At 34.9% G+C, this 14,898-nt stretch overlaps 1 protein-coding gene across 1 annotated transcript in view; it reads right to left on the reverse strand.

Moving 5' to 3' along the window:
- The window catches only part of P5CDh1 (delta-1-Pyrroline-5-carboxylate dehydrogenase 1), a 183,244-nt gene that overhangs the window by 97,478 nt on the left and 70,868 nt on the right, over positions 1 to 14,898 (reverse strand). Inside the window, exon 5 of the mRNA XM_081740093.1 lies at positions 8,268 to 8,482. Coding sequence (XP_081596219.1) covers positions 8,268 to 8,482 — 215 coding nt within the window. The remainder of the gene's footprint in view (positions 1 to 8,267; positions 8,483 to 14,898) is intronic.

The raw sequence follows: 14,898 nt of genomic DNA on the forward strand, positions 1-14,898 counted from the left end.
TTCAAATCGGAAATGGCTAATTTGATCTATTTCCGACTTGAACAGGGTTAATGGCAAGAATATAACCTTTCTTTAGACGCTGAATCTATTGCAAAAACCTGCTTCTCGATATCTTTTACCGTTTTGGCTCTGATACCTGTCGACAGACGGACAAAGTCGTTCTTATAAGTCTCCCGACACTTTCGCATAGCATAGTTTGGAATCTAATATACAGGATGGACTATTTATCTGGATATACCCTTGTAGCTTTTCAACGAGTGAACAAAAACGTTGAAATTTTGTACTATGTAAAATCAGGAGAGGGACATTGTTTGACATACTCAGTGATACCACAATGTTAACAGTGTTGTCAATTCAATGTAAAGTTTTATTTTTATCAAAGGCACTACATCAGATTATTACACGTTCAAAATCTACATGTAAAAGGAAAACATAGAATACTACACTTGTCATGCGGTGTTGCAAGCAAAGGACACGACATTATCACAAACATAGAGAAAGAACCGAATTTTGGAGGGTTCTACAACAGTAATTATCCAAGTGAGACGGAGAGTAGTGCGCACCTAAAATATCTTAATGCCGAATACTACTATCATCATGTAACTATTCCGAACAACTAGAGACGGAAGTTACAAGAAATTGGAAATTTGACTTTCTTTCAAAGGACTTTATTTCGAAAAAGCGTTCAGATAAGTATCACACCCAGTTACGTGTATAGTTTTCAATAGACATGAAGATCATGCTGCCGTTAACAACAATTTGATATCTCAAACCATTCTGGAGATATTAAAAAAAAAAAAAAAAAAAAAAGTAATTCTTTACATATTCCTTAAAATGGAGTATTTGTCCGAACTTCGTAAAACAATTTTTGATTTACTTTCCTTCTATAACATTACAACAAATACCTTCTGGTAGGTGTAATTACAAGAAGTTCTCGGAATTACATTGTTTTAAGCAGTGTTGCAATTTTCAACCATTTTTACCATATCTCCAGAACGGTTTGAGATATCAAATTGCTGTAAATGGTATTATGTCTTCACCTCTATTGAAAACCATCTATGTAATTGGTTTGCTAAACACTTTTGATGAAATCAAGGCTTTTGAAAAGTCATATTTTCAATCCTTTGTAAGTTTGTGTTTATTCGAAATTCCTTATATTATCACCATATTATTAGACACTAAAGTATTTTAAATGTGTATTGTCCTGTTTGCCTCTCTTCCAATATTAGTGATGTAGAGGCCACCAACATTTGGATGTCTGTGGTACTGTAGGTCCCTAATTTGCAACATAGCATGACAAATGGTATTGGGTGTTTTCGTTGTACATGTAGATTCGAAATGTGTAATAATATGAAGTAATGCAATTTGAAAATAATACAACTTTACGTTGAGCTGGCATTGTGATATTACAGGGTGTCAAACAATGTTCCCTACCGATATTTGCGTGTAACACAATTTCACTCTTTTTTTTCTTCATTAGTTTAAGTGTTACAAGGGCGTATCAAGATAAATGGTCTAACCTGTATATTTCTACTAAAACATCTCGTTAAATTTACTTAAAGTAATGATCGTAGTCTCATGATATTCTACACTTATATAATTGTTCATTTCATATGGTCGCATCTTTACACAGCCTCCTATGAGTGCTCTGTGTATAGGCAGGTTATAGCTCACTTACCCAATATGGGTAGTGGGGAAACTAAGTAAAGCAGTAGTGTGTGGCCAATTTCTTATCCACGCGGTTTGAACGTTTATATAGAGGGAAATTAGGAAACTCGAATGAAGAGTTAGAGCTGTATTAGGGATAATACGAATGCACAATCTTACTAACTGTGACTATATCACACAGATATATGTAGGGCGTTAAACTGAAAGATTTCATTTTCATTTCATTACCTTGATATACACTTATGTGTGTCAAAAAGCAAGGTTCTCGACAGAGGTTATACCCACCATATACGCCCATGTAATGGTCCCCCAATCTATTTTTCTCTCACATTTCTGATTTTCAAACTGCTCGTGTAAAATCCCCATCCTCGATTTGAAAATAAAGAAATTAAATCTTCGGAAGAACTTTTACGTATTCTTCTGATCGATCCAGATCTGTTCGCAAGTAAACAATGCGCTCTTGATTCAATAAATTACGGTGCCACAAGTGAAGTGGGAAGTGCAAACAACGAAAATTTAAACTCACCTCCTTGCAGCTTTTATGTCTTCGACTTTTAAGAGTCCTGTTTGTTGAATGAAGGATGAATCATCTCAATCCCGGACTGTACATCGGAAGCGAAAATTCTTCAAGGTAATTCCGTCAACCAACCACTTTATTTAATGTACCATGATTCATTTAAATGTTGTTGAAACTGGATCGAAAGTGGGTGGGGGAGAACTGGTAAGTTATTTTTGAGAAACTAGAACATAGCCCTGTTCCACCTTACAGGAAATTCATAACTAGACAAGTGTGTGTGGAAAGGTCTGAGCACCGGAAGGAGCAACATTTTACTGTGTTTTGGATTTAGGTGGTGAAATCAGGTGAAACATTGGGAAGATTGCAAGTTACACAGATAGGTTCAAGCTCCTAGTGATGCAGTTTGCTAAAGAACATGGTAAGCGTAGTGCTGTATGAGAATTTAAAGTGGATCCCAAAAATGTATGAAGATGGTATGCGAGTGGAGGAAAACTAAGAACACTAAGAAAACTAAAATAGAAACGAGCGTGTATTTTGGGTCAAAACTTGCAAGTGTCCCAGAATGGAGAACATCGGAAAATCATAATAAAAGCGTTGAGTGCTGCTCAAGAGGAGAACATTGGTATTCGCGATTTCAAGGCGAGCGAGGGGTGGGCAGGGCGCATAATAAGAAACGGCTTGATTTTATCGTTGCACTTCCATGTGCCAGAAAGAGCCTGCTGAATACGAAAAAAGGCTTCTAAATTTCCACTGCTTTCTGATTTGGAAGCGCAAGAACATTGTTACTTACTCTCACACATCGCAAACGCAGATCAAACTCCAATTTGGTTTGAACTGCCTGAAAATTACACTGTAACAAAAAAGGAGGAAAAGTCAGTGACGATTCGTACGACCGGTGCTGAAAAACAGAGAGTATTAAGATTTATTAAGAACCTTCATTCGTATATAGTTTTTAAGAAGAAATGTTAACGGAAGTTAAATTTCCTCCAGGTATTATTGTTTGTGTACAGGGCAATATGGATAGACAATACCATTGTTCTTGACTGGATCCGAAGTGTATGGGAAAAGTGTCGTGGAACTCTTCTTCGCCTATATTCTTTGCTAGTACTCGACGGTTTTCGCAGTCACTTGGCTGAAAATACTAAGGATGTACTGCATCAGGGAAAGACAGACACGGCTGTAATACCTGGGAGACTGGCGAGTATACTGCAGCCACTGGATGTCTGTCAATAAACCATTTAAAACAGCTTTTTGGCACTGCTACAGAAACTGACTAAATACAGGGGCAGGAGAAACTACAATGGAGGTCGTTTGAAGCGTGCATCGTCAGTGAACGTAAGCAACTGTAATATTTCTTGTAAGTACAGAAGACAGTTTCGGAGAATATTACGCAATGAAGTTTTTAAGTAACAAGAATATTCAACGATTGCATCTGGGAAAGTAATTTTGTCTCTAGTGAAAATGAAGAATTTTTCTTCATTTGATGAAAAGAAAGAACAGAAACGACTGCCTGCTAGTGATTTTGTGTGGAGTGAAGGCATGGGCTTGGGTATGTGAGTAGTAAGGGTCGGTTAATGACCGATTTTGCCCCCACGGACCCTATCTTGGGACCCATGGTCCCTGGCGTATAGTTAAATTTGGAAATTGCCAAAACTAAATTTTGGTATGCTAGCGTAGGACCTGGGCATGTACCTCTGTAAGTTTCGAAGTCGACCTTGTTACCTTTCATGGGTAAAAAATTGCCAAAGATTGTAATTTCGGAGGTTTTTTACCCAATTCATCCTCTTTCCTGAAGCCTTATTACCATATATGGTTATATGAATATGTACAGGGTTCCACACCGTGTCATAAGATAAAGGTACATTGGCTCATTCGCTAAATTTCGGGAGGGGTACCTAGGACTACCCCTTAAATTTTGGAAATCGCCAAATTTAAAAATTTGGTACGGTAGTATACGACCAGGGTATATACCTCTGTAAAGTTTGAGGGTCCATCTCGTTTCCTTTCATGGGTAAAAAATTGCCGAAAACGTAAATTTCGGAGGATTTTTAACAAATTTATTATCTTTGATGACTTATTACCTTATATGGTTATATGGGTGTGTACAGGGGCCTATTCTCTTTCATAAGGCATAGGTACATTGATGCAATTCTCTTAAATTTTGGGAGGAACACGTACGACCATCGCTTAAATTTGGGAATTGTAATATATACGACCCTAATATATATCACTGCAAATTTAAGTGACCCACCTTGCTCCATATTTTGGGTATAAAAATTCAAAATTTCGAGACTTTTTACCTAATTTATACCCTTTGATAATGGCTTTATGATTATACATATGTATACAAATGTTTATTTCCTTTCTTAAAATATGGAAACATTGGCGGACCCTTCTTAAATTTTGGGAGTAGTACTTTGGTCCAGCCCTTAAATTCGGGAATTATCAGACAGCAAAAATTGGTAAATTGGTTTTGTAGATTCCACCGTAAATTTGTGTTGTCCAGCTTATTTCCTTCTGTGTACATAATTGCCAAACATCAGCACGGTCACCTGTTCGGTTAATGACCTATTTTATCTTCTTTGATGGGGTTTTATTATCTTACATAGTTATATTAATCAGTATACGAGCCCATTATCTTTCATAATACATGGGAACATTGATGCTTCCCTCTTAAATTTCTACGAAGTAGGAACACCCCTTAAATTTGGAAACTGTATAAAATTAAATTTGACAAATGTTTTCTAAGACCCAAATATACATTTCTGTAATTTTCATTGGTTCCAATTATCTCTCCTATGGGTAAAAAATATACCAAGATATAAACGTAAGCAATACGTCGTACCACGTGTAGGTTATAGACATAATTTATCTTCTTAGATGAAGTTTTATCATGTTATTTTGTTATATGATTGGATACAAAGGTCTATTCTCCTTTATAGAACATTTGTGCGAAGATGCTCCTCTTTCTAGGAATTTGAGAGAATATATAGGACCACCCCTTAAGTTTAGGAATCATTAAAAAATAAAATTTGGTAAATATTCTCTAGAACAAAAATATATGTATTCTTCCAAATTCCCAGGAGGAGGAACATCAACGCACAAATGTTCTATAAAAAAAGAACAGACCCTTGTATTCAATCATATAACAAAATAACGTGATAAAACTTCATCTAAGATAAATTATGCCAATAAGCTGCCATGTGGTATGATATATTGCTTACGCATATATTTAGGTAATTCTTTTATCCATAGCAGGGATAATCGGAACCAATAAAAATTACAGATGTGTATATTTGGGTCTTAGAAAACATTTGCCAAATTTCATTTTATTCAGTTTCCAAATTTAAGAGGAGTTCCTATGTGTCCCTTCCAAAATTTAAGAGAAGTGCATCAATGCACCCATGCCTTATGAAAAGGAAAAAACACCTGTACATATATATATATATATATATATATATAATCATAAAGCCCTCATCAAAGGGAATAAATCAGGTCAAAAATTTCAAAATTTTGAATTTCTCTATCCATAAAAGGGAACAAGACGGACCACCCAAATCTACAATGATACGAGTCAAAAATTATCTACACATTTCATTCTACAGTTTATTTACATGAAGCTAGGATTATATGATGCACGTCATTTTTCTACGTAATTTCCCTCCTTATCAATGCACTTGGCCCAATGCTCAACGAGCTTACGTATTCCTGCCAAATAAAAGGTTTTCGGTTAGTCGTGAAGCCACTTTTGCACCGCATTTTGCACGTCCAAATCTGACTTTACGAGTATGAAAACCGCGCTCGTCGTGGATGATCTGTTGGGCAGAGCCATGACTGATGTTAAAAGCAGCTGCTACCTCATCGATAGTGATTCGCCTACTCGCCAGAACCATGTCTCGAGCTTGCTGAATGTTGTCATCTGTAGTGGTGGTTGATGGCCGTCCTGCTCCCACTTCATGCGTTACACTTGTTCGACCACTTTTGCACTCCTCGAGCCACAAAAACACAGTTTTACGTGATAGTGCACTTCTCCCATATTGCGATGATAGTTTGCGATGAATGTCTGTCCTTTGATACCCCCTGACCAGAGGAATCGGATCACTGCTCGTTGTTCTTCTTTGGTGCAAACTTCTAATGGAGCAGCCATGATATATCTGCAACAGAAGGAAGAAAAATGGAAGAATTAAGATCACACTTACACAGCATTACCACAACAGTATAACAATAAAATATGCGTGGACAGAGGACAAAGTGCGCAATGTAAAAAAAAGTTATGACAAAAGTGTAGATATTTTTTGACTCGTCCTCGTATATATTAGGGTCGTAGCGAATATTTAGCAATCATGTTTTTTTTTTTCTATTATTTACAATTCCTAAGTTTAGGGATGGTCCTACACACCCCTCTCAAAATTTAAGAGAAATGCACCAATGAAACCATGCCTTATGAAAGGGAATAGGCTCACGTGCACACCCATATAACCATATAAGGTAATAAGATCTCATCAAAGATCATAACTTAAGTCACAAACCTACGAAATTTACATTTTTAAATTTGAAATTTCAAAACTTACAAGGGGTGGTCCTACGTATTACGCCCGAAATTTAGGGGTGAGCCCTATCTTATGAAACGGTATGGACCCCTATACACACCCATGTAGCCATATAAAGTAATAAGGCTTCTGAAAGAGGATAACTTAGGACTAAAACCTTCAAAATTTGAACTGTTATCAATTTTTTTCCCACGAAAGAGAATGAGATAGACCCCAAATATACTTACAGAAGTACATACCCTGGTTCTATGCTACCATACCAAATTTTTAGTTTTGGCAATTTCCAAAATTTAAGGAAAATTGTCTTAGGTACCGCTGCCAAAATTTAGGGGCTGGGACAAGGTACCCCTGACAAAATATAGACGGATGGTCCTAGGTACCCCTAGATCACTGTCCCGGACTAGGGACCATAGGGGCGAAATCAGCCATAAACCGCCGCCTACTACTGTGTGCGTATATATATATATATATATATATATACACTCGTATACATGCTTGTTGGGACAGATTTTTTATTATTATTTGTGCCATTGAAATTAATAGTGTTTGTAAAATATTTATTTCTTTTTTGAATTAAAGAGAAGCAAGAAACTTACGATACTCTTTGACAAGAATCTTTCCTGTTAGAAGGTAGTGTTCCTAAGCATGAAGGAACCTCCTCTTTTGAAATTTATTGAATTATCGTCTCAAAGCAGAGGTATTATGATGTTGAGGTACCAACCTTCTTAATAAAGTTGAACATGCATTTAATTAGTAGTGCCCACAGGGGGTTTGCGCATAAAAAACTTGCAGGGTTCAATACAATAGTATATAAATTTTCAGATGACTGTGTTGAAAATTACAACTTCGAGTTAATTTGATCGATATAGTATTAAATAAGGGGGAATTACATAGCGTACTGAGGAACGACTCAGTGTGCGATTTAAAGTGGGGTTGCTCAGGATTCCTTCTCCCTTGGTACCTCACTCTGTACGTAGATATACACAATGTCTTTATATGCAGCTTGCTGAAATCCGTATGTTATTGTTACCCACCCACAGCTTAAAAAAAAAAAGAGAAAAGTTTTTATGTAATGGCCTTTCCCTTGATTAATTTTGCAGTCGCGAAGAAAAAGCTGATTCAAAAAGCTCATGTAAGAGCCCCATCCTTGAAACATGAAGACAAAATCGGGGGAAAAGATGGGGCCTTTACACGGGTGTATACGGTAATTATGTATTCAAGACTAATTGTAATTCATATTCGATTAACATACTAGCTATTATTACCACTATAGATTACTCAGTATTGATGAAACATCTTACAGTATTAAAAGTCACTTCCACTAAAATCATACTTTAGTTTCGAAAGACACAAATAATGTAGGTAAGACTTCATGTACTGATCGCATATCATTTAACTAATATTTGTTTAGTAATTAAAGTCAACTGTGGATTAAACACTATTTAAAAAAAAAAAAAGACATTTTTTAAAAGAAGTGAAACCTAATTTACGTAACTAGCACAGTGTACATGCATTATAACTGCTTGTGTTACCTAAAGAAGTCAACAAGTTCAGCTGCTGAATCAATCTCCGCCTGTATAATTGTTTTCGACTGCCCTAACATGGTTGCAGCATTCAAATCCTGTCGATATTTTGTTGCCATAAGATCTGCAGCTCTCATCCACGTTGCTATTCTTTCCTTTAGTGGAACTCTGTCCCATTCCTTCTGTGTTTCAGTTGCAACACATATTGCCTTCTGTACAAGTTCCTAAACGAAAAAATAATAAATCGCAGATAACTTCAATCGGTGTGGAGGAATAACAAAAATATGACCAATTACTTAATTTACTTCCCATTCTAATTTCTGAGTAATCCTTACACTTCCAATCTTCCTCGGATTTTCTTTAGAACGTTAGTCACGGACATAAAAATAAAAGTAAAAGCAATTACTGTTTGTCAAGTGATAATATGACCTGTTGTGGAACGAACAGTTGAGTATATTTCTTGACGAACGACAATTGTGTGTGCTATTTGTTCTCTAACAAGCTTGTTCGTTAGGTATTGGGTGTCTGAAGAGAATAAAATATTTTCAAAATTCACTCTTAGCGTTTTACTTTTGGCTTTAGATATACTACTCTCTCGTATTTCTTTAAAATTTTTTGAGAAACCTGGAAGGAGTGCTTTGTTCCTCATTCTCTATGGCGCTCTTTGACATGTATTTTAGATTCCTTTGGTCTATTTATATTATTTCTCATAACTGTATTTTATCTCGTAGATGACTGATTTTTGTTCAGACTATGTAACAGTTCTTCACTTTGGTGATACTTTTTCGAAAAATTTTGAAGGAAACAATGTTAGTAACTAGTCTGTGTTTTACTTAATTGAACGAAGATTATAGATAGTCCTACTCGTTTGTTTTCTGCTATTTCAGTTTCAGTACGTCGATTGCAAAAATCCCAATTACCTTATTATATAGTATAACATTTTAATTCCCACAGAATATTCAGTCTCAGGGAATTCATTTACGATACCAATATTTCATAAATAATCGATCTGTTCTCCTAAGTATTAAAGCTCGTTCCATTTATTTGATTTAACAGCTGAAGAATGTGTCGACCTTTAATCAAATATTGAGTACTTGCAATAAGCTTATGGTGAACAACTGTAACATATTTGTTATTATGGTAACATTATTATAGTGACAAGTCAAGATGAACCTTCTTTAGTTTACTGGTTTTAATGTCTCTAGACATAAATTCTCTTTATAAAGAAATTATCTCTCGGTAATAGCCCACAGAATCTAATATCTATGTTTTAAAGATATTACATACCTTTCAAATATTTGTAGAATTAGCTTAGCCAAAACATTTTTTCTACTTGTGAAATATACTACCATCCAAAAGAAAACGTATGTTACATACTACTCAATATCTTAATTATACTAACTTCATCTAGGAAAGAACAGACATTATGGTACACACTACATTGATTGACTGAAGTTCAATCTTGTAAAGAACAGATGTTACGCACTATACTGGCTGACTGAAATTTAATGTTTCATTTCAGCACTAAGGCTATATGTGACAGGATCTACTATTTAAAGTGAGATTGGAGCCATATTAATCGACTTGGTGTTCACGGCAAACTCAATATATATATATATATATATATATATATATATATATTTCGAGACTGGTGTGACATTTAAACATACAAAGCCTTACGTGTCACTAAAACCGTTCCTAAAGGGTTAACGAGAATAAAGGGGGGCACATGTCACCTACATATACTGCAGACATTTTAATACAATTTCTACTGACAAATTTACAAATTTGCTATGTCATTTTAAAACTGCAGTTAGTACAGTATGAAAAGGTGATACTAAATCTTAAAAAATATAATCCTCTGTTAAGTTGTAAGTAAAATGAGGTTGCCATAACAGGATAAGTATTCGTGAAACCTCTTGGATCTGGATTTTCGAAAATTCGTGTAAGTAAAGACAGGTCTGAAGCCTTGAGTCACATGGAAACAGTGAAGTAGACTGAGTCCACTCCTTCTTTATTATCATCGACGATTTTATTGCTTTTACATCTAATTTCATTCTTCGGAACCAAAATTCCATGTCGAAAGATACATAGATATTCTTGGATTCAAGTACATGGATATTCATGAATTAGAACAAAAGTAATAGAGAAGAAATGCACATTGTTAAATTATTCTCTCTAAAAATTAATTAATAAAAACACGTACAGTAACGATAACGTATTAGGTTGGTACGAGTGAAATGTCAACTCCAGGTGTATCATTTTCAAAGGCCAAAATAATGAAAACCACTATAGTTTATTAATCAAGATAGTCACCGTCTGCAACTACACACTTTGATATCGCTTAGCAAATGATTGGATTCCGGCCGATATGTCTACAGTATACAATGCGAAGAAATTTTCACCTCCCTCCCAAGAAGTGATCGAGATGTTGAAGAGGTGGTTGTCAGTGGAGAAATGTCGAGGATACGTACGTGAGAAAGAGTTTTATAATGCAACACATAGTGAATCTGCTCCGTCCTTTGCGCGACAAATGGGCAAATATTGTTGTACAACATAGGGACACAATATCTTTTAAACATTTCTTAATACTTACGAGTAAGTTTACGGCTAATTTTATGGAGTCTCGCGTCAGAATGGCATGATGGATCACTCACACCATACACCACCACACCGGAATCATCATCTATACGTGCTAACCATGATCCACCCACTGTTTTGACCGTTTATGATTGTCATAGTAGACTCATTTCTTATCTGAAGTGAAAACACGACGCAACTGTACACCACTAGACGGGGATTCTTACTGGTTAGTGTCAACTCATGTCATTTCAGGCGAGTTAGGTATACTTACGAGTTCAACCTTTTCACCTTATCAATCGCACGGATCGCCGAACGACAGTAGTATAAAGTATACCTAACTCGCCTGCAATGACACGAAGACGTTTCGAATGTTGACTTCCACTATGTTACTTAGGACCTCATCCCAATATGATGTTGATCGATGCTCACGGTGCTTATTTTGCAATGCTATTACCAGAATGAAATTCGACAAACCAATACACTGCTGAAGGAGTTTCTCACAAACGTCATATTGGACATTTCATTCGCACCAATCTAATACACAGGTGTGAGAATAGCAATTTACCTCGGAATAAAAGTAATACAAAATTAGAGAAAGCAACTATCTATTTTGAAGAAGAGCTTACATCGTATCAAAATAAGTAACCACGCTGCATATCTGAAAATGCGCAGTAGCCCTTCTTTCCGTTTCCTTATTACCATGATTCTGCCTCTTGCTACTTCAACTTCCATGATTAATCATTTCTTTAATATTTAGGTATTAATATAAGGCCTGAGTAAATAAACAGTTAAATTGAATTCACTTGGATTTTTTTTTTCCTTTCTTACAGTTTTAAGTTCACATCAGCAATAATATGGCAGACCAAAGTGACGTGGTCGCTTACGGACTACTTATATGAACGATAGGTAACTGTACTTACAATTAAACAACGAATAATAGTTGCTTTTCAGTCTATATGTATAAAAGCGAAAACATTTTAATTCAGCTTAAATGAACAAAAGCGAAAACATGTACAACATCTCTAGCTTATAGCCTCGATATTTTTGTTTCAATTTCAATGTTATACCTATTAGCGGAAGTTTTGGGTGACAGTAGTTCAGAGAGAATTAGACTATGATCAGCTTTATATCAGAATAAAAACTCTCATCACAGCATCAAAACTGTGCTGTACTTCTCATAAGCAAAATCCACAAGCTTCTAGACCAATAAGAAAAAGAGATTAACAAGCAATGCTCTCAGTACCAGTAGCCGAATATCACATCCCAATTATCAACCTTGCACCGTCCTCTTCATATTTACGGACGGTTCGCCACTTTCCCCTATTGTCGCCAGTTTTGATGCACTTTCACTATGGCTGTTTTTGAATAACCCACGTTTGTAGAATCGAGTCATTAGCCCTTCAAGACCTAACTTAACAACCCACACTACTAGAGCTGGCGTCTTACGCAACCGTTAGTGCTCCTGTCTCTTATTATTCTTTTCAATTTTTCGTTCTTTTTCGACTTGAAACGTCTCGTAATCAAGGCAGTCTGTATCCCGGGTTGACTGAAACCCAGATACCTTTGGCAGAGTTGAAAAATATACTTCATCCTAAAATTTTCATTGTAATCATCTTTATAATGCAATAAACATTACAATCTGAAATGCTATTATTAAAACATAAATTACTTCGAATCAATAAGAAATGTATACATATACGCAATTACAATACAGATACCAATAACAACACTAATTCAATTTTATATTACCAATCTATATTACGTACAACTTTTTAAATTACACTATTTTCTATTGTATATTTAACTACAACCACAAACATCATCAACACTACTTTATATTAGGCTACATGTTACTTATTATATATTATGTAGAAACTTAAGTCCTTAATTAGTTAGTTTCCCTTCTAATATAACTCGTGATGCATGAAGAACTGTAAAAACACCAACATTATATTTTTAAGATGTTTTTAAGTATTCTATCACAAGTAGTGATGTGAGGTGGAAAATTTTCCATTTCGGAAAATTTTCCGCTATATTTTTCCGGAAAATTTTCCGTTCTAAGAAAATATCAGTAATCATGTAACAATTCCTCAGCAATCATGAAATTGATTGAATTCATGTATAGAAATGTTAAAAAGTGAAAGATCGTTTAAAGAACCTGAAAATTTTCATGGCTCATACAATTTTCAGTACTATGTAGGAACAAGTTAAACAATTTTTCATGAATCGAAATATTTTCTGCCTTATATGGAAAAATTGAAGAACTTTTTATGAGTCGGAAAGTTTTCATCATTTTGAAGCAAGAAGTAAAACAACTTTTTTGTGAATCGGAAAGTTTTATTGCTTTGTAGAAACAAGTGGAAAACACTTTTCATAGGCCTGGCAATTTTGGATATTATGTATAGTGATGTTAGGTGGAAAATTTTCCACTATATTTAACTGTACATAGAGCTACACAATTGAATTTCAGTAGAGGAAAGTTAGTCAGCAACAAATTATTATTTTCCAATTAACTTTCGGGAACCGGAAAATTTTCTATTCCAAGTTGGGAAATAAAATTTTACAGTGTTTTTTTTTTCTCTCTCTCTCTCTCTCTTGCTCTGCGAGCTCCTTCGTTGCTAAGCGGTTAGCATATGCGCCTTTGGCATGGAAAACCTGAAAAATTGTTCCACTTGTTCCTACATAGTACTGAAAATTGTCTGAGCCATGACAATTTTCAGATTCTTTAAAGGATCTTTCACTTTTTAACATTTCTATACATGAACTCAATAAATTTTATGAATGTTGACGAATTGTTACTTAATCACTGATATTTGTTAAGAACGGAAAATTTTCCGAAAAAATATAGAAGAAAATTCTCCACCTCACACCACGGCTAAACAACAATGTAGGAATAAGTGGAGTATGCTTTTACGAATCGGAAAATTTTCCGTTTCAAAATTGCCCGGAAAATTTTCATCACTGTAGAGGACAGACAATTTTTCGATTCATGAAAAAATTGTTCCACTTGTTCCTACATAGTAGTAAAAATTGTCTAAGCCATTAAAATTTTCAGATTCTTTAAACGATCTTTCACTTTTTAACATTTCTATATAACCTATGAATTCAATCATTTTTATGAATACTGACGAATTGTTACTTAATCACTGATATTTGTTAAAGAACGGAAAATTTTCCGGAAAAATATAGAAGACAACTTTCCACCCCATATCTCGACTAAACAGCGATGTAGGAATAAGTGGAGTATATGTTTATGAATCGGAAAATTTTCCGGAAAAATATAGAAGACAATTTCCCACCCCATATCTCGACTAAACAGCGATGTAGGAATAAGTGGAGTATATGTTTATGAATCGGAAAATTTTCCGGAAAATTTTCATCAGTGTACAGGACAGAATTTTTCGATTCATGAAAAATTGTTCCACTTGTTCCTACATCGTACTGAAAATTGTCTAAGCCATGAAAATTTTCAGATTCTTTAAACGATCTTTCCCTTTTAACATTTTTATATAGCCTATGAATTCAATCAATTTTATGAATACTGACGAATTGTTACTTAATCACTGATACTTGTTAAGAACGGAAACTTTTCCGGAAAAATATAGAAGAAAATTTTCCGGAAAAATATAGAAGAAAATTTTCCACCTCACATCTCAACTAAACAACGATGTAGGAATAAGCGTACTATGTTTTTATGAATCGGAAAATTTTCATCACTGATCACAAGTCATTCTTTTGGATATGACAAGATTGTGCCTCGCAGTGTATTCTGTTTAGTATGTTTGCTTGTATTTATGTACTACCAGAACGCCTGTTCCTCTCACAGGAAGGATAACGTATACGGAAAATATCTTAAATATATATATATATATATATATATATATATATATACGAAGGTTCTCTAGTTTTAAAATACTTGTTGATCTAAGTTCGATTTTGCTGGACTTCTTTAAAAGTTTACAAAGTTGCTTATAAAGCAACTTTCCACAAGGTCAAGACTTAATCAAATTGTTTATTCGCAGTTTAAAGCGGTAGATACACTACAATTCATTTATTC

The sequence above is a fragment of the Thermobia domestica genome, chromosome 15 (assembly GCF_964235325.1).
Source record: "Thermobia domestica chromosome 15, izTheDome1.hap1.1, whole genome shotgun sequence".
In the NCBI taxonomy this organism is placed as follows: Eukaryota; Metazoa; Arthropoda; class Insecta; order Zygentoma; family Lepismatidae; genus Thermobia; species Thermobia domestica.